General features: G+C 39.8%; 3 protein-coding genes across 3 annotated transcripts in view; 1 reads left to right on the forward strand and 2 right to left on the reverse strand.

The window, feature by feature from the left end:
* Positions 1-1,291, reverse strand: part of nacc2 (NACC family member 2) — a 41,711-nt gene extending 40,420 nt beyond the window's left edge. Inside the window, exon 1 of the mRNA XM_077213911.1 lies at positions 1,073-1,291. The gene's annotated coding sequence lies outside the window, so the exon portion shown is untranslated. The remainder of the gene's footprint in view (positions 1-1,072) is intronic.
* The window catches only part of ak1 (adenylate kinase 1), a 227,115-nt gene that overhangs the window by 21,357 nt on the left and 184,535 nt on the right, over positions 1-21,223 (forward strand). The window lies entirely within an intron of this gene.
* tmem250 (transmembrane protein 250) lies at positions 4,228-9,726 on the reverse strand. Its single transcript, XM_077213899.1, has 2 exons — positions 9,632-9,726; positions 4,228-5,657 (listed from the first exon to the last, which is right to left on the reverse strand). Exons 1-2 carry the CDS (start codon positions 9,646-9,648, stop codon positions 5,078-5,080), a joined length of 597 nt encoding a protein of 198 aa, XP_077070014.1. The 5' UTR covers positions 9,649-9,726; the 3' UTR covers positions 4,228-5,077.

Genomic DNA, 21,223 nt, shown 5'->3' on the forward strand with positions numbered 1-21,223 from the left:
TGACACTATTCTGCTGAAATGACTCACTATGCACATATAAAATATTTGTTAGATATTATCTAGACAGAGAGAGAGCAATCATATTCAGGAAATGCCATGGATCACATGTTAGTTTCATAGGAAAGGAGGCATTGTGCACAGTCACATGTCTTGGAAACCAGACAGCAGCATGCAATAGTCACACACACACACACACTTCATGTGGCTATACACTCTCTCCTCTGACCAAACTTCCTTTCTCTAATTTAGTCATCTTCTGCATAATCTTCAAGCAACAAACCCTCAAATCTAAAGCTCCAGTCTGAACACACACACACACACGATGAACAAACTCGCCTTATCAACCAGTCTCAAACCGTTAGCTGGGTTATCTCTGGCCCATGCCCCTGTTCATGTGGTTTCAGAGTTAAAAATGACATCCGGTTACAATGAACACTGAAATCCACTGCTGAGGATTCATGCTACAATGAACTTATGAATAAAAGTGCTGCAACCTGAGATACAGTCACAGAATACAAGACAGAATTTAGCTGAGGCACTACAACCTGTGTATGAAAATCTTAATATAAATATTCAAGAACTCCAAGTTCCTTCAAAGAATATCATTGCACATGCCCCAAAAACTGCATAAGAGCATTTTCAGATTGCCATACCTGTTAAAAAACAGTATTTGACAGACACAGCTTTGCAAAGTAAATGGTCTTCTCTGAGTTTTAACAGTGTTTGATTGTTTGCAGAGTGACCATCATCATAATCATCATTCTGCATTAAACAAACTCAAACACACACACACACGTTTCACAATATGCTCGCAAAACACATTCCACCTGCATTCCTTCACTGACACAGTTTTATTTATTTTTTAAACAAGTTTCATTAGCCTGAACGTTAGACATTACGATTAATAAAGCAACCCCAAGTTTCAGTGCCATTACAAAATATGATCCCCATCAGTGTAAATACTGCTGTATACTCTGAATCACAGAATATATGAAGTAGAAATAAAAATATGGCCCCATATGCGTCATGCAGTCAGAACTCAAACATGCTGCGTGTCAGATCATATATTTACCCGGAGAGTCTCTCCTTCAGTCGCGGGTGTTTCTCTGGATGTCAAGAGTTTCCAGCGGGTCCGTGTGTGTGTGTGTGTGTGTGTGTGTGTGTGTTCAGACAGACCCTCCTCACCTCCACTGCTGTCTGTCTGTCTGTCTACAACAACAGCGATCTACCCATCTCTCTCTCTCTCTCTCTCTCTCAGTTCAGGAAGTGATTTCGCGTTCAGTCTGACATCATTCTCCAGCGCTTTCAGGAGTTTTTAAAGACACAGTCGGACCGTCCCGTACAGTTCATTTCTAAGGATCAATGCCTCAAAAGTAACAATTCATGTGCTTATATAAAGGATAATGTACAGGCAGATAGTTCTTATAGAAAAATAAACTCTGATTAATCTCCCCTGGTGCAAATGAGATCACCTTAAAGGCTTTTAAAGTTTTTTTTGGCTTTTAGATAGATAGATTTCTATATTGTCATTATATTTTAGCTTTACTGTTAACAAGTGATCTCCAAAACGACGAAATTCGCATTTAGAAAATATAAGCATTCAAAACTAGATCAATGATTTCGATGACATCACTCTGCACTGTCCAATCAAAGCTCTCTATAATCAGAAGCTCCACCCTTTAAACGGACGCTGAAGCTGTGGCTGAAATCAGTCACTTGTTCCCACATACTATTTTCTACATGGTGAATGGCACATAGAGCACTATATAGGGGATAGGGGACCATTCAGACAGTGTAAATATGCTTTCCATTGAGGCGAATGCAGTCTGGTTTCAGGTTAATGTCCCTTGAACCGCCACAGCTCCGGTCCAGAGACACGAAACACAGAGCGAATCATATGATCGAGTCCCGCAGACCAGAAAACACATCATACTCATTTGAATTCTGCACAGAATGATATTTTAAAGTGATATGAAGAAGATTAGCAGGAGAAACGGTTAGAGATTAGGAGGAAACTGCTTCACCGAGCTCAACGGCTAAACCAAATGCTATTGGCTATTTTCACTCCATATGCCCCGCCCTGTTTCCCTGTGTCAGTGGAAATGACTCAATAATGCTGCACGTTTCAAGGCACTTCAGTGGGACTTTAAAGACATTTGTTTTACTATAATGAATGAGTGTGTCGTGGATCGCAGAACGTACCAAAAGAAGGGAGTGGGGGTGTAAATAAGTATATTTATAAATGTCTAAAAAATTAAAATATTTTTTTTTTAAATTAATTTAAATTAATTAATTTGCCTATGTAAAAATTGTTTGAAATTAATAAATCAACGATACATTAAATACATTTTAACAGTCACTGGTTGCCACCTACTGGCGTAACAATTGCTGCGTCCCAATTCGCCTACTTATAATATTCCCCAAAATTATTGTCTGTTTTTGTGAAGAAAAAGTACATACTTTTGAATGTGTAGCAGAAGAGAAGGCAAACTTTGGGACAAACTAGGCTAATTCGTCATCATTTACGGACAGCTCTGTCGCTTAGTTACATGCTTAAACTGCCCTGTCAATCATCTTGTCACAGTTAAAATTTTTATTTTATTTTATTTCCTTGAGAAATGTAGTAGCACGTTGGTTTGACAGTCGCGGGTCTTTTATATGGAGACACTCCTCATTTGTTTGCAATCTGCATACTGATGCATTTAAAAGTTAATGACTAAACGTATCATTACAAAAGTTCACTATGCTGTTGCAGATGAAATATAATGTGGAGAACAATGCATAAATATCTTTTTGTCAGGTTAGAGATGCTGATAATTAATCACTCAAACCCCTTTATCTAAACCTCTACTTAACCATCGGACTCACACATCCGCCATGATTGTAGTTTTTTAACACTTTTTATTCGTGTTTGTAGTTTTAATCGAATCCTCGTCCAACACTGAAAGTAGACCATCCGGGTATCTTTGGAATACTTATTTCACATACTACGATTTGGGACACATTGATTCTAATTTCGAATACTATTTAGGACGGATAGTATGTGAATTGGGACGCAGCAAATAGAATATAGATACAATCTTTATTTGAAGCATAAACATTAGTTTCAAAGGACGTTTACTCATTTCCATTATGCAAGTGTTTATATACAGACTATACACTTTTATCCCAGTATGCCTACAATTGTTATTATTTGATGTTTGCAACACAGAAATAGCAATACTGTGTAGTTGAAAATTGAGAAAAAAGTCAGAATTGTAAGATATAAACTCACCATTCTGAGAACAAAATTCACAATTAAATTTTTAATTGTGTTTATATCCCACAATTCTGTCTTTTTGAGATATAAACTAGCAATCACAATTCTGAGAAAAAAGTCGGAACTGCAAGATATAACCTCATATAGCTTCGTATGGGACAGCAACAGCACAAGGACTTTCACTCTTTGTATCTCTCGGATTGTCTTGTTTGCGTGTTCCAGAAAGACTATCAGTGGATTAGTGAGATTTTCCAGGGTTTTTTTTCTAAAGACTTTGCTACACCAGTAGGACATTGCATTTGGAAGTCTTTATGAGTCGTTGAATTATTCATTCAACCAATTTGTTCAAAAACATTGATTTATTTACAAAAAACTACGGTTTTGCTTGGATCTATTTTCTTTGGCAGAGCAAAAACAGACAAAGTAACTCACAACATTGTGCCTAAAATTATAACTTCTTGTTTGTCAAACTCTAGTATAAAATTAATATTCAATTGTGCTGTGATAACGTCTCAGAAACAGCCTAATACATCGCTAGTTCTAAAGTGGTTTCTGAATTAGTGAGAGCTGTGGGCACATCTTTTACCATAGTAATGACAAATATTGAATATGTAGCATACGAAAGTAATTTCACAATTCCATAATTGTGTATAATTATTTTGTATATATAAATATACACACATGCATGTATATATTTAAGGAATATTTGCATGTATATACTGTATTTATATATAAATATATTTTATATATAACACATTTTTCTTAGATATACATGCATGTGTCTGTATATATATACAAATTAATTATACACAGTACACACACATCTTATGTAAACACAAACTTTTATTTTGGATGTGATTAATCGTTTCACCGCCCTACCAATGTAACTTTTTTAGTGGATTTTAAGCACATTTTTTGTGTAAACATGTAGTATCCTGTGCATCTCTTTAAAACAAATTAGGACACAATTATCTGGCTCACATTTATTATACACAGAAATCATAACGTCACACACCAGCGAGATTAACACCATTTTATTCATAGTGTTTCAATGCTGTTCCTGAGATGTTATTGAACTGTGCTACACCACAAGCAGCATCTGAGCGCGTCTGCAGTAGTAGATACGTGTCCTTCCGAGAGACTTCGGCCATTTGACACGGGTCATATTCCAGTCATTCGACAGATGTACATCATACATGTGTGTATCAGTTCTGGCCTGAGCTCTCCAATGGCTCGTCTGAAGCGTCACCGGTGTCTGACCGGTTTCAGAACAAAAGAGCATGCTTGGCCAAGTATGAGGCATATGATGTTTGATCCTCAAACAATAGGAGATTGTACTCACTCACTTTCCTTTCATGCCAGGCTGGCGCCAATAACGCCACACTAATGCAACACGGGGCATCAGACTCATGCTCTGATTGGCAACAGACAAATAATATAGTCTGAACGCCACAAGTAAGTCCATTAGTGAAGGATTTTTCTGCATGAGGAAGAGAAACCGTCATAAAAGACTGTCTTTTCAAAAGAAAACGTAAGCATTAAATCGAGGCACATGCAGATCTAAAAATGTATGAAACATTGGGTTTATATAACATCAGATTTCCATATGCACAGTGTTAAATACAACACACAACACATTTAATTCATTTACAACATGCACACTCACAACATGTTACTCACAATGAAATGCACGCTGCCTTTCAGCTCTCTTTTAAAGACGTCGCTCAAATGTTTCGTCATGTCGCATGCTCAAAAAACAAATCAAAGTGGGTTTGATTAAGCATGTCTTTTATTATTTTTATTCACCCAATCAGAACTTCACATATCAACAAAGACCATGAAACACCATCCCAGGCCTCCGATCAGAAACATGGTCACATGCATGCTGTATATGAACAGATCATTGAGGATGCCGAAGTCCAGGCGACGGTGACCCAGCAGAAGGAGAATGACGGACAGCTTGTACTGAAGGCGAAGGAAAATCCGCACGCTGACGTACTGAAGACAGAAGAGCGCAGACAGCGCCACCCAGAGGAGGGAGGTAAAGAGGCTGCAGCCGAAATACAAAAGGAACCGGATGAAACTATACATCCATCGAGACTTCAGGTACAGGTCAAAGTTGTTGTATTTGGTGCGTACGAGCTGGGCGGTGCGCGCCGGGCCACAGGCGGAGTGCATGCAGGTGGTGTGAGGGCCGTGGAAGGAGCGAACCCTCCGTGGGATGGGAATGACAGGCATGGGTGATTCAGGAAGGCCCACGGACAGGACTCTTCCAGGGACTCTGCATGTTGCAGGATCACAGGTAACAGCTAAAAGGCAGACGGTTGTGAATGTGATGTTACTGTGACCGAGCGCATCGCCGCTCTCATCCGGTGGGAATCTCCATAGCACTGAAACTCTAGGGGAACAAACCAACAAAAGCAAAGAAATAATGATTAGTGCTTAGGAGCGTAACAATACATCCATGTCACGACTCGGTTCGAGACACAAAACTGATCTCAAGACATTTTGAACAAAGCCAAAATAGTTACATTACAGTTACATACAGAATTACATTGTATGTAACTGTAATGTAACTTTCGGATGTAATTGTTATGTAACTCTGTATGTAACTGTAATGTAACTGTATGTAACTGTAATGTAACTCTGTATGTAACTGTTATGTAACTCTATATGTAACTGTTATGTAACTGTAATATAACTGTTATGCAACTCTGTATGTAACTGTTATGTAACTGTTATGTAACTGTTATGCAACTCTGTATGTAACTGTAATGTAACTGTTATGCAACTCTGTATGTAACTGTAATGTAACTGTAATGTAACTCTGTATGTAACTGTTATGTAACTCTATATGTAACTGTAATGTAACTGTTATGCAACTCTGTATGTAACTGTTATGTAACTGTTATGTAACTCTGTATGTAACTGTAATGTAACTGTTATGCAACTCTGTATGTAACTGTAATGTAACTGTAATGTAACTCTGTATCTAACTGTTATGTAACTCTATATGTAACTGTAATGTAACTTATGTAACTGTTATGTAAATGTTATGTAACTATATGTAACTGTATGTAACTGTTATGTAACTGTTATGTAACTGTTATGTAACTGTATGTAACTGTATGTAACTGTATGTAACTCTGTATGTAACTTATGTAATTGTTATGCAACTCTGTATGTAACTGTAATGTAACTCTGTATCTAACTGTTATGTAACTCTATATGTAACTGTAATGTAACTGTTATGTAACTGTTATGTAACTGTATGTAACTGTTATGTAACTGTTATGTAACTGTTATGTAACTGTAATGTAACTCTGTATGTAACTGTTATGTAACTGTTATGTAACTGTATGTAACTATGTAACTCTGTATGTAACTTATGTAATTGTTATGTAACTGTTATGTAACTGTATGTAACTCTGTATGTAACTGCATGTAACTGTATGTAACTGTTATGTAACTCTGCATGTAACTCTGCATGTAACTCTGTATGTAACTGTTATGTAACACTGTAATGTAACTGTATGTAACTTATGTACCTGTATGTAACTGTAATGTAAGTCTGTATGTAACTGTAATGTAACTGTTATGTAACTGTTATGTAACTGTATGTTACTGTTATGTAACTTATGTAACTGTTATGTAACTGTTATGTAACTCTGTATGTAACTCTGTATGTAACTTATGTAACTCTGTTACATAAGAGAGTTATGTAACTTGTATGTAACTGTAATGTAACTATATGTAACTGTATTGTAACTATGTAACTGTAATGTTACTCTATATGTAACTGTTATGTACCTCTGTATGTAACTGTTATGTAACTGTATGTAACTGTTATGGACCTCTGTATGTAACTGTTATGCAACTCTGTATGTTACTCTGTATGTAACTGTTCTGTAACTGTTATGTAACTGTTCTGTAACTGTTCTGTATGTAACTCTGTATGTAACTCTGTATGTAACTCTGTATGTAACTCTGTATGTAACTCTGTATTAGGGTTGTCAAAAGTACCGACTTCGGTACCAAGTTGGTACTGAAATTTTAAAAATGTGACGCTTTGAGCGCTGTTGAGCAGAATAATAAACACAAGCTGTTCACAAGCTCATCGGATATGTCTGTGACTGGCTACAATGATCAACGCATGGGAGCGTTTGAGAGCATGCGGGAGTGTATGGAAGTGTTTGGAAGCACAAGCAGGCATCTATCAGCGCCAGCAGACCGATCCGCTGATAGACGCCTGCTTTCAAACGCTCGCGTGTATCTGTGTAAGCGCTCGCTGAAGAGCGTCATTGATGTATATTTACACCATGTTTTTGAAGCGCTGATCATTGTAGCCAATCGCAGACATATTTGATGAGCGTTTGAGTACATGGCCATTCCAGAGCGTTTACGATTCAGCTCAACAGCGCTCAAAGCGTCACATTGTTTGAATTTCAGTAGAGACTTGGTACCGAAGTCGGTACTTTTGACAACACTACTCTGTATGTAACTGTAATGTAACTGTCAGGGGTGTAACGATAGCCTCATTTCACGATCCGATACATATTATGATACTGAACACACGATACGATATTATTGCGATTTTCCAATACGTATGATAAAAAGTTAACAACAAAAATGTACTGTTGATTAAAATGCTAAATTTGGTATTACATTGTGGGTGTAAATGAATACACTTGGACTTGGTTCTGGTAACCCAAAGCACAGGACAATAGAGACACCAGAATAAAAATGTTCATGATTCTGGAGCTGAAAATATAGAAATTATTTTAGATGAATATGCTTGCACGCTGTCAATGACTAGATTTATTTAAAATAATTTAGGCCACTTTTTACTAGTAACATCAGATATTTGGCATTATCAGGACCCACAAATATTCCCCCAATGCATTATTATACATTATATTCAACATTATAGTAGTTTAATGTAGTACTGAAACTAAAACTCTGAAAACTTGAATTTCTTCACACAGTAATTTTGATTTTGGGTGAACTATGCACAATAAATATTGTCACTATCCATGATACATATTGTTGCATTTTTTGTATTGCGATATATTGTGACACGATATATTGTTACACCCCTAGTAACTGTAATGTAACTATTGTATGTAACGGTAATGTAACTCTGGTATGTAACCGTAATGTAACTATTGCATGTAACTTTAATGTAACTTGTAATTTACATTATACATATACTGTATACATTAAAGTTACATACAAGAGTTACATTAATTGAATTACAGTTACATACAAAGTTACATTACTGTTACATACAAGAGTTACATTACATACAGAGTTACATAATTATTTTAAAATTATTACTAAGATATATGATTCTAAGACCCTTCACTGGAAACACTGATGTTCTGTGATTTTACAAGAATATCACTATGTTTACTTACATTTTCACAATTAGTTCTTGTACTATCTGGATTGAAAATACAAGTGCAGTTAATTTGTCAACAAGGTCCGTTTTATAGGAGTTCCATGTTTCTTACTGCTTTAATCACCACATTGAGTTCTTATTGAATCTGAATAGTCTGATCATATTATTACACTATTTAAGGCTGTTTAATGTTGATGATATTTTACATTTGCCCCTGTATTTTAAATATCTGGAGCCCTGGTTAATTTCTCACCCTGTTCAGCATCACCCGGTGACCATGTCTGTTTAGCTATGATAAATTATTAGATTTTTTGTTTAGTCTTCCTCATGTCAGTTCCACATTCTCACTTCTGCCATTAAACTGAAGTATTATACCAGCTGTTGCTCTAATTTCTATTAACATTGGCCTATAAAAAAACTCATATTGGTCAACTCAATAATAACTTATAAACACAATTCAAAAGATTCAAAAGTAACAAAGTTCCCTTAAAGTTCATATAACCAAGTAAAAACGTTCTTAACGCATATTTTGTTAGCTTGGATTTTGACAGTATGCATTTCCTTGCATAATAGTACTATGGTATTACCATGGTACCAGAAGTTAATAACATGGTATTGAACGATTGCCTCATTCATACACAATGGTATTTAGCCTACATAGAATTATAAGTTACTTCCAAGAACACAACTGTATTACAGTGGTACAATAACATTATGATCATCGTCTCATGCATTGATTGCATTGCGTTTACACGGAATACAACGGAACGTCTAAAATCCAGAGTAATACAGAATAAAAAATCAGACAAACACCTTCATAAAGGTAAGTCTATAAACGCAAGGCCACATTTAATGCTGTTCATCACTCAGAAAACACGTCATCACTCACCTCTTGTCACACACTTTATATATGACATATTATATATACATTATATGTGATTATATATATGGTATAAGGGAATTAAACTCACATGCGTTTTTGTTGCATTCATCTGCTGTGATAAGAATGATGTGCTGCGTCGCGGAACACGGTCTGTCGCAAAACACACAGGCCCGCTGGTTACCGTGACAACAGCCATACAGTTTAAAGGCGCAGGCTCGTCTTTATGATCTCAGAAATATTTTCTTCTTTTTTATAGATGTACGACATAATCATCGAAATCCGTTCAAGCTGTTTAAATTAGCGGTAGTTACTTCTTTTGAGTCTGAAGTCCTTTGGAATAAATATCATACATTGGTTTAGCTCAAACTCTTGATATAGATCACAATATAGTAATTTGATATGTCAAGCTCCTTTAAAACGATGTGTATTGTAGAATACACTAGATTTGATTAAAGAACGTTCGTTCAAAGTTGGTCTTTAATAATAATCTTTAACTCTAGTTAGTTTTTCATTGCTTGAACACAGTTTTCAAAACTCTACACACTTATCCCATGACTTTAACACAACCTGCACAACACCGTGGATTTACCGCACTTTGTTCAAATGCTAACACACTGCTGTCAAAACTGTGAACCACACATTCAAAACACAATAGAGTTCAGCTTGTGTCTCACACACACACACACACACACACACACACACACACACACACACACACACACACACACACACTGACTGCAGTTTCAGCTGAGAGGATGAGCTGGTCTTGTTTGTTATTTGTGCGAATTACAGTGTGTACTTTTAGTTTCTACCTTTTTTTCTCATTACTGTAATTCCGTAAATTACTACAGACTGTTGAAGCAAACTGCTAATTTTCATTTACCTTAAAGACCTTGTTATGTTCTAAAAATTTACATTAATCATGTGAAAGAATGTCACTCTTTTCTTTGGAGAAAATATTACTTTGTATGAAATCACTGAAAGTGTTCAAACTGTAAAGATGAAAAGTTTGTATTTTCTGTATTGGTGTTTGATGCTAGTGTTGTTACTCTCAGTGTGTTCTGAGTGACAGTGTGTGTTATCTCAGTGAGGGTTGTGTAGTGTTGTTACTCTCAGTGTGTTCTGAGTGACAGTGTGTGTTATCTCAGTGAGGGTTGTGTAGTGTTGTTACTCTCAGTGTGTTCTGAGTGACAGTGTGTGTTATATCAGTGAGGGTTGTGTAGTGTTGTTACTCTCAGTGTGTTCTGAGTGACAGTGTGTGTTATCTCAGTGAGGGTTGTGTAGTGTTGTTACTCTCAGTGTGTTCTGAGTGACAGTGTGTGTTATATCAGTGAGGGTTGTGTAGTGTTGTTACTCTCAGTGTGTTCTGAGTGACAGTGTGTGTTATCTCAGTGAGGGTTGTGTAGTGTTTTACTCTCAGTGTGTTCTGAGTGACAGTGTGTGTTATCTCAGTGAGGGTTGTGTAGTTTTGTTACTCTCAGTGTGTTCTGAGTGACAGTGTGTGTTATATCAGTGAGGGTTGTGTAGTGTTGTTACTCTCAGTGTGTTCTGAGTGACAGTGTGTGTTATCTCAGTGAGGGTTGTGTAGTGTTGTTACTCTCAGTGTGTTCTGAGTGACAGTGTGTGTTATATCAGTGAGGGTTGTGTAGTGTTGTTACTCTCAGTGTGTTCTGAGTGACAGTGTGTGTTATATCAGTGAGGGTTGTGTAGTGTTGTTACTCTCAGTGTGTTCTGAGTGACAGTGTGTGTTATCTCAGTGAGGGTTGTGTAGTGTTGTTACTCTCAGTGTGTTCTGAGTGACAGTGTGTGTTATCTCAGTGAGGGTTGTGTAGTGTTTTACTCTCAGTGTGTTCTGAGTGACAGTGTGTGTTATCTCAGTGAGGGTTGTGTAGTTTTGTTACTCTCAGTGTGTTCTGAGTGACAGTGTGTGTTATCTCAGTGAGGGTTGTGTAGTGTTTTTACTCTCAGTGTGTTCTGAGTGACAGTGTGTGTTATCTCAGTGAGGGTTGTGTAGTGTTTTACTCTCAGTGTGTTCTGAGTGACAGTGTGTGTTATATCAGTGAGGGTTGTGTAGTGTTGTTACTCTCAGTGTGTTCTGAGTGACAGTGTGTGTTATCTCAGTGAGGGTTGTGTAGTGTTGTTACTCTCAGTGTGTTCTGAGTGACAGTGTGTGTTATATCAGTGAGGGTTGTGTAGTGTTGTTACTCTCAGTGTGTTCTGAGTGACAGTGTGTGTTATATCAGTGAGGGTTGTGTAGTGTTGTTACTCTCAGTGTGTTCTGAGTGACAGTGTGTGTTATATCAGTGAGGGTTGTGTAGTGTTGTTACTCTCAGTGTGTTCTGAGTGACAGTGTGTGTTATCTCAGTGAGGGTTGTGTAGTGTTGTTACTCTCAGTGTGTTCTGAGTGACAGTGTGTGTTATATCAGTGAGGGTTGTGTAGTGTTGTTACTCTCAGTGTGTTCTGAGTGACAGTGTGTGTTATATCAGTGAGGGTTGTGTAGTGTTGTTACTCTCAGTGTGTTCTGAGTGACAGTGTGTGTTATCTCAGTGAGGGTTGTGTAGTGTTGTTACTCTCAGTGTGTTCTGAGTGACAGTGTGTGTTATATCAGTGAGGGTTGTGTAGTGTTGTTACTCTCAGTGTGTTCTGAGTGACAGTGTGTGTTATATCAGTGAGGGTTGTGTAGTGTTGTTACTCTCAGTGTGTTCTGAGTGACAGTGTGTGTTATCTCAGTGAGGGTTGTGTAGTGTTGTTACTCTCAGTGTGTTCTGAGTGACAGTGTGTGTTATCTCAGTGAGGGTTGTGTAGTTTTGTTACTCTCAGTGTGTTCTGAGTGACAGTGTGTGTTATCTCAGTGAGGGTTGTGTAGTGTTTTTACTCTCAGTGTGTTCTGAGTGACAGTGTGTGTTATCTCAGTGAGGGTTGTGTAGTGTTTTACTCTCAGTGTGTTCTGAGTGACAGTGTGTGTTATCTCAGTGAGGGTTGTGTAGTTTTGTTACTCTCAGTGTGTTCTGAGTGACAGTGTGTGTTATCTCAGTGAGGGTTGTGTAGTGTGTTTACTCTCAGTGTGTTCTGAGTGACAGTATGTGTTATCTCAGTGAGGGTTGTGTAGTGTTTTACTCTCAGTGTGTTCTGAGTGACAGTGTGTGTTATCTCAGTGAGGGTTGTGTAGTGTTGTTACTCTCAGTGTGTTCTGAGTGACAGTGTGTGTTATATCAGTGAGGGTTGTGTAGTGTTGTTACTCTCAGTGTGTTCTGAGTGACAGTGTGTGTTATCTCAGTGAGGGTTGTGTAGTGTTGTTACTCTCAGTGTGTTCTGAGTGACAGTGTGTGTTATATCAGTGAGGGTTGTGTAGTGTTGTTACTCTCAGTGTGTTCTGAGTGACAGTGTGTGTTATATCAGTGAGGGTTGTGTAGTGTTGTTACTCTCAGTGTGTTCTGAGTGACAGTGTGTGTTATATCAGTGAGGGTTGTGTAGTGTTGTTACTCTCAGTGTGTTCTGAGTGACAGTGTGTGTTATCTCAGTGAGGGTTGTGTAGTGTTGTTACTCTCAGTGTGTTCTGAGTGACAGTGTGTGTTATATCAGTGAGGGTTGTGTAGTGTTGTTACTCTCAGTGTGTTCTGAGTGACAGTGTGTGTTATATCAGTGAGGGTTGTGTAGTGTTGTTACTCTCAGTGTGTTCTGAGTGACAGTGTGTGTTATCTCAGTGAGGGTTGTGTAGTGTTGTTACTCTCAGTGTGTTCTGAGTGACAGTGTGTGTTATCTCAGTGAGGGTTGTGTAGTGTTGTTACTCTCAGTGTGTTCTGAGTGACAGTGTGTGTTATCTCAGTGAGGGTTGTGTAGTGTTGTTACTCTCAGTGTGTTCTGAGTGACAGTGTGTGTTATCTCAGTGAGGGTTGTGTAGTGTTTTACTCTCAGTGTGTTCTGAGTGACAGTGTGTGTTATCTCAGTGAGGGTTGTGTAGTTTTGTTACTCTCAGTGTGTTCTGAGTGACAGTGTGTGTTATCTCAGTGAGGGTTGTGTAGTGTTTTTACTCTCAGTGTGTTCTGAGTGACAGTGTGTGTTATCTCAGTGAGGGTTGTGTAGTGTTTTACTCTCAGTGTGTTCTGAGTGACATTGTGTGTTATCTCAGTGAGGGTTGTGTAGTTTTGTTACTCTCAGTGTGTTCTGAGTGACAGTGTGTGTTATCTCAGTGAGGGTTGTGTAGTGTGTTTACTCTCAGTGTGTTCTGAGTGACAGTGTGTGTTATCTCAGTGAGGGTTGTGTAGTGTGTTTACTCTCAGTGTGTTCTGAGTGACAGTATGTGTTATCTCAGTGAGGGTTGTGTAGTGTTTTACTCTCAGTGTGTTCTGAGTGACAGTGTGTGTTATCTCAGTGAGGGTTGTGTAGTGTTTTACTCTCAGTGTGTTCTGAGTGACAGTGTGTGTTATCTCAGTGAGGGTTGTGTAGTGTTGTTACTCTCAGTGTGTTCTGAGTGACAGTGTGTGTTATCTCAGTGAGGGTTGTGTAGTGTTGTTACTCTCAGTGTGTTCTGAGTGACAGTGTGTGTTATCTCAGTGAGGGTTGTGTAGTGTTTTACTCCCAGTGTGTTCTGAGTGACAGTGTGTGTTATCTCAGTGAGGGTTGTGTAGTGTTGTTACTCTCAGTGTGTTCTGAGTGACAGTGTGTGTTATCTCAGTGAGGGTTGTGTAGTGTTGTTACTCTCAGTGTGTTCTGAGTGAATGTGTGTGTTATATCAGTGAGGGTTGTGTAGTGTGTTTACTCTCAGTGTGTTCTGAGTGACAGTGTGTGTTATATCAGTGAGGGTTGTGTAGTGTTGTTACTCTCAGTGTGTTCTGAGTGACAGTGTGTGTTATCTCAGTGAGGGTTGTGTAGTGTGTTTACTCTCAGTGTGTTCTGAGTGACAGTATCTGTTATCTCAGTGAGGGTTGTGTAGTGTTTTACTCTCAGTGTGTTCTGAGTGACAGTGTGTGTTATCTCAGTGAGGGTTGTGTAGTGTTGTTACTCTCAGTGTGTTCTGAGTGACAGTGTGTGTTATCTCAGTGAGGGTTGTGTAGTGTTGTTACTCTCAGTGTGTTCTGAGTGACAGTGTGTGTTATCTCAGTGAGGTTTGTGTAGTGTTGTTACTCTCAGTGTGTTCTGAGTGACAGTGTGTGTTATCTCAGTGAGGGTTGTGTAGTGTTGTTACTCTCAGTGTGTTCTGAGTGACAGTGTGTGTTATCTCAGTGAGGGTTGTGTAGTGTTGTTACTCTCAGTGTGTTCTGAGTGACAGTGTGTGTTATCTCAGTGAGGGTTGTGTAGTGTTGTTACTCTCAGTGTGTTCTGAGTGACAGTGTGTGTTATCTCAGTGAGGGTTGTGTAGTGTGTTTACTCTCAGTGTGTTCTGAGTGACAGTGTGTGTTATCTCAGTGAGGGTTGTGTAGTGTTTTACTCTCAGTGTGTTCTGAGTGACAGTGTGTGTTATCTCAGTGAGGGTTGTGTAGTGTTGTTACTCTCAGTGTGTTCTGAGTGACAGTGTGTGTTATCTCAGTGAGGGTTGTGTAGTGTTGTTACTCTCAGTGTGTTCTGAGTGACAGTGTGTGTTATATCAGTGAGGGTTGTGTAGTGTGTTTACTCTCAGTGTGTTCTGAGTGACAGTGTGTGTTATATCAGTGAGGGTTGTGTAGTGTTGTTACTCTCAGTGTGTTCTGAGTGACAGTGTGTGTTATATCAGTGAGGGTTGTGTAGTGTTGTTACTCTCAGTGTGTTCTGAGTGACAGTGTGTGTTATATCAGTGAGGGTTGTGTAGTGTTGTTACTCTCAGTGTGTTCTGAGTGACAGTGTGTGTTATCTCAGTGAGGGTTGTGTAGTGTTTTACTCTCAGTGTGTTCTGAGTGACAGTGTGTGTTATCTCAGTGAGGGTTGTGTAGTGTTTTACTCTCAGTGTGTTCTGAGTGACAGTATGTGTTATCTCAGTGAGGGTTGTGTAGTTTTGTTACTCTCAGTGTGTTCTGAGTGACAGTGTGTGTTATCTCAGTGAGGGTTGTGTAGTGTTTTTACTCTCAGTGTGTTCTGAGTGACAGTGTGTGTTATCTCAGTGAGGGTTGTGTAGTGTTTTTACTCTCAGTGTGTTCTGAGTGACAGTGTGTGTTATCTCAGTGAGGGTTGTGTAGTGTGTTTACTCTCAGTGTGTTCTGAGTGACAGTATGTGTTATCTCAGTGAGGGTTGTGTAGTGTTTTACTCTCAGTGTGTTCTGAGTGACAGTGTGTGTTATCTCAGTGAGGGTTGTGTAGTGTTGTTACTCTCAGTGTGTTCTGAGTGACAGTGTGTGTTATCTCAGTGAGGGTTGTGTAGTGTTGTTACTCTCAGTGTGTTCTGAGTGACAGTGTGTGTTATCTCAGTGAGGTTTGTGTAGTGTTGTTACTCTCAGTGTGTTCTGAGTGACAGTGTGTGTTATCTGAGTGAGGGTTGTGTAGTGTTTTACTCTCAGTGTGTTCTGAGTGACAGTGTGTGTTATCTCAGTGAGGGTTGTGTAGTGTTTCTACTGTCAGTGTGTTCTGAGTGACAGTGTGTGTTATCTCAGTGAGGGTTGTGTAGTGTTTTACTCTCAGTGTGTTCTGAGTGACAGTGTGTGTTATCTCAGTGAGTGTTGTGTAGTGTTTTTACTCTCAGTGTGTTCAGAGTGACAGTGTGTGTTATCTCAGTGAGGGTTGTGTAGTGTTTTACTCTCAGTGTGTTCTGAGTGACAGTGTGTGTTATCTCAGTGAGTGTTGTGTAGTGTTTTTACTCTCAGTGTGTTCTGAGTGACAGTGTGTGTTATCTCAGTGAGGGTTGTGTAGTGTGTTTACTCTGTGTGTTCTGAGTGACAGTGTGTGTTATCTCAGTGAGGGTTGTGTAGTGTTGTTACTCTCAGTGTGTTCTGAGTGACAGTGTGTGTTATCTCAGTGAGGGTTGTGTAGTGTTGTTACTCTCAGTGTGTTCTGAGTGACAGTGTGTGTTATCTCAGTGAGGGTTGTGTAGTGTTGTTACTCTCAGTGTGTTCTGAGTGACAGTGTGTGTTATCTCAGTGAGGGTTGTGTAGTGTTGTTACTCTCAGTGTGTTCTGAGTGACAGTGTGTGTTATCTCAGTGAGGGTTGTGTAGTGTTGTTACTCTCAGTGTGTTCTGAGTGACAGTGTGTGTTATCTCAGTGAGGGTTGTGTAGTGTTGTTACTCTCAGTGTGTTCTGAGTGACAGTGTGTGTTATCTCAGTGAGGGTTGTGTAGTGTTGTTACTCTCAGTGTGTTCTGAGTGACAGTGTGTGTTATCTCAGTGAGGGTTGTGTAGTGTTGTTACTCTCAGTGTGTTCTGAGTGACAGTGTGTGTTATCTCAGTGAGGTTTGTGTAGTGTTTTACTCTCAGTGTGTTCTGAGTGACAGTGTGTGTTATCTCAGTGAGTGTTGTGTAGTGTTTTTACTCTCAGTGTGTTCTGAGTGACAGTGTGTGTTATCTCAGTGAGGGTTGTGTAGTGTTTTACTCTCAGTGTGTTCTGAGTGACAGTGTGTGTTATCTCAGTGAGGGTTGTGTAGTGTGTCTCAGTGAGGGTTGTGTAGTGTTTTACTCTCAGTGTGTTCTGAGTGACAGTGTGTGTTATCTCAGTGAGGGTTGTGTAGTGTTTTACTCTCAGTGTGTTCTGAGTGACAGTGTGTGTTATCTCAGTGAGGGTTGTGTAGTGTTTTACTCTCAGTGTGTTCTGAGTGACAGTGTGTGTTATCTCAGTGAGGGTTGTGTAGTGTTTTACTCTCAGTGTGTTCTGAGTGACAGTGTGTGTTATCTCAGTGAGGGTTGTGTAGTGTTTTACTCTCAGTGTGTTCTGAGTGACAGTGTGTGTTATCTCAGTGAGGGTTGTGTAGTGTTTTACTCTCAGTGTGTTCTGAGTGACAGTGTGTGTTATCTCAGTGAGGGTTGTGTAGTGTTTTACTCTCAGTGTGTTCTGAGTGACAGTGTGTGTTATCTCAGCGAGGCTTGTGTAGTGTTGTTACTCTCAGTGTGTTCTGAGTGACAGTGTGTGTTATCTCAGTGAGGGTTGTGTAGTGTTTTACTCTCAGTGTGTTCTGAGTGACAGTGTGTGTTATCTCAGCGGGGGTTGTGTAGTGTTGTTACTCTCAGTGTGTTCTGAGTGACAGTGTGTGTTATCTCAGTGAGGGTTGTGTAGTGTTTTAATCTCAGTGTGTTCTGAGTGACAGTGTGTGTTATCTCAGTGAGGGTTGTGTAGTGTTTTACTCTCAGTGTGTTCTGAGTGACAGTGTGTGTTATCTCAGTGAGGGTTGTGTAGTGTTGTTACTCTCAGTGTGTTCTGAGTGACAGTGTGTGTTATCTCAGTGAGGGTTGTGTAGTGTTGTTACTCTCAGTGTGTTCTGAGTGACAGTGTGTGTTATCTCAGTGAGGGTTGTGTAGTGTTGTTACTCTCAGTGTGTTCTGAGTAACAGTGTGTGTTATCTCAGCGAGGGTTGTGTAGTGTGTTTACTCTCAGTGTGTTCTGAGTAACAGTGTGTGTTATCTCAGTGAGGGTTGTGTAGTGTTGTTACTCTCAGTGTGTTCTGAGTGACAGTGTTTGTTATCTCAGTGAGGGTTGTGTAGTGTGTTTCCTCTCAGTGTGTTCTGAGTGACAGTGTGTGTTATCTCAGTGAGGGTTGTGTAGTGTTGTTACTCTCAGTGTGTTCTGAGTGACAGTGTGTGTTATCTCAGTGAGGGTTGTGTAGTGTGTTTCCTCTCAGTGTGTTCTGAGTGACAGTGTGTGTTATCTCAGTGAGGGTTGTGTAGTGTTGTTACTCTCAGTGTGTTCTGAGTGACAGTGTGCGTTATCTCAGTGAGGGTTGTGTAGTGTGTTTACTCTCAGTGTGTTCTGAGTAACAGTGTGTGTTATCTCAGTGAGGGTTGTGTAGTGTTTTTACTCTCAGTGTGTTCTGAGTGACAGTGTGCGTTATCTCAGTGAGGGTTGTGTAGTGTGTTTACTCTCAGTGTGTTCTGAGTAACAGTGTGTGTTATCTCAGTGAGGGTTGTGTAGTGTTTTTACTCTCAGTGTGTTCTGAGTGACAGTGTGTGTTATCTCAGTGAGGGTTGTGTAGTGTTGTTACTCTCAGTGTGTTCTGAGTGACAGTGTGTGTTATATCAGTAAGGGTTGTGTAGTGTTTTTACTCTCAGTGTGTTCTGAGTGACAGTGTTTGTTATCTCAGTGAGGGTTGTGTAGTGTGTTTCCTCTCAGTGTGTTCTGAGTGACAGTGTGTGTTATCTCAGTGAGGGTTGTGTAGTGTTGTTACTCTCAGTGTGTTCTGAGTGACAGTGTTTGTTATCTCACTGAGGGTTGTGTAGTGTGTTTCCTCTCAGTGTGTTCTGAGTGACAGTGTGTGTTATCTCAGTGAGGGTTGTGTAGTGTTGTTACTCTCAGTGTGTTCTGAGTGACAGTGTGCGTTATCTCAGTGAGGGTTGTGTAGTGTGTTTACTCTCAGTGTGTTCTGAGTAACAGTGTGTGTTATCTCAGTGAGGGTTGTGTAGTGTTTTTACTCTCAGTGTGTTCTGAGTGACAGTGTGTGTTATCTCAGTGAGGGTTGTGTAGTGTTGTTACTCTCAGTGTGTTCTGAGTGACAGTGTGCGTTATCTCAGTGAGGGTTGTGTAGTGTGTTTACTCTCAGTGTGTTCTGAGTAACAGTGTGTGTTATCTCAGTGAGGGTTGTGTAGTGTTTTTACTCTCAGTGTGTTCTGAGTGACAGTGTGCGTTATCTCAGTGAGGGTTGTGTAGTGTGTTTACTCTCAGTGTGTTCTGAGTAACAGTGTGTGTTATCTCAGTGAGGGTTGTGTAGTGTTTTTACTCTCAGTGTGTTCTGAGTGACAGTGTGTGTTATCTCAGTGAGGGTTGTGTAGTGTTGTTACTCTCAGTGTGTTCTGAGTGACAGTGTGTGTTATATCAGTAAGGGTTGTGTAGTGTTTTTACTCTCAGTGTGTTCTGAGTGACAGTGTTTGTTATCTCAGTGAGGGTTGTGTAGTGTGTTTCCTCTCAGTGTGTTCTGAGTGACAGTGTGTGTTATCTCAGTGAGGGTTGTGTAGTGTTGTTACTCTCAGTGTGTTCTGAGTGACAGTGTTTGTTATCTCAGTGAGGGTTGTGTAGTGTGTTTCCTCTCAGTGTGTTCTGAGTGACAGTGTGTGTTATCTCAGTGAGGGTTGTGTAGTGTTGTTACTCTCAGTGTGTTCTGAGTGACAGTGTGCGTTATCTCAGTGAGGGTTGTGTAGTGTGTTTACTCTCAGTGTGTTCTGAGTAACAGTGTGTGTTATCTCAGTGAGGGTTGTGTAGTGTGTTTACTCTCAGTGTGTTCTGAGTAACAGTGTGTGTTATCTCAGTGAGGGTTGTGTAGTGTTTTTACTCTCAGTGTGTTCTGAGTGACAGTGTGCGTTATCTCAGTGAGGGTTGTGTAGTGTGTTTACTCTCAGTGTGTTCTGAGTAACAGTGTGTGTTATCTCAGTGAGGGTTGTGTAGTGTTTTTACTCTCAGTGTGTTCTGAGTGACAGTGTGTGTTATCTCAGTGAGGGTTGTGTAGTGTTGTTACTCTCAGTGTGTTCTGAGTGACAGTGTGTGTTATATCAGTGAGGGTTGTGTAGTGTGTTTACTCTCAGTGTGTTCTGAGTGACAGTGTGTGTTATCTCAGTGAGGGTTGTGTAGTGTTGTTACTCTCAGTGTGTTCTGAGTGACAGTGTGTGTTATATCAGTGAGGGTTGTGTAGTGTGTTTACTCTCAGTGTGTTCTGAGTAACAGTGTGTGTTATCTCAGTGAGGGTTGTGTAGTGTTTTTACTCTCAGTGTGTTCTGAGTGACAGTGTGTGTTATCTCAGTGAGGGTTGTGTAGTGTTGTTACTCTCAGTGTGTTCTGAGTGACAGTGTGTGTTATATCAGTGAGGGTTGTGTAGTGTTGTTACTCTCAGTGTGTTCTGAGTGACAGTGTGTGTTATCTCAGTGAGGGTTGTGTAGTGTTGTTACTCTCAGTGTGTTCTGAGTAACAGTGTGTGTTATCTCAGTGAGGGTTGTGTAGTGTTTTACTCTCAGTGTGTTCTGAGTGACAGTGTGTGTTATCTCAGTGAGTGTTGTGTAGTGTGTTTCCTCTCAGTGTGTTCTGAGTGACAGTGTGTGTTATCTCAGTGAGGGTTGTGTAGTGTTTTACTCTCAGTGTGTTCTGAGTGACAGTGTGTGTTATATCAGTGAGAGTTGTGTAGTGTGTTTCCTCTCAGTGTGTTCTGAGTGACAGTGTGTGTTATCTCAGTGAGGGTTGTGTAGTGTGTCTCAGTGAGGGTTGTGTAGTGTCTTTACTCTCAGTGTATTCTGAGTAACAGTGTGTGTTATCTCAGTGAGGGTTGTGTAGTGTGTCTCAGTGAGGGTTGTGTAGTGTGTTTACTCTCAGTGTGTCATGAGTGACAGTGTGTGTTATCTCAGTGAGGGTTGTGTAGTGTGTCTCAGTGAGGGTTGTGTAGTGTGTTTACTCTCAGTGTGTCATGAGTGACAGTGTGTGTTATCTCAGTGAGGGTTGTGTAGTGTTTTACTCTCAGTGTGTTCTGAGTGACAGTGTGTGTTATCTCAGTGAGTGTTGTGTAGTGTGTTTCCTCTCAGTGTGTTCTGAGTGACAGTGTGTGTTATCTCAGTGAGGGTTGTGTAGTGTTTTACTCTCAGTGTGTTCTGAGT

The sequence above is a fragment of the Siphateles boraxobius genome, unplaced genomic scaffold, assembly GCF_051911475.1.
Source record: "Siphateles boraxobius isolate OS27281-9 unplaced genomic scaffold, OSU_SipBor_1 67, whole genome shotgun sequence".
Lineage (NCBI taxonomy): Eukaryota > Metazoa > Chordata > Actinopteri > Cypriniformes > Leuciscidae > Siphateles > Siphateles boraxobius.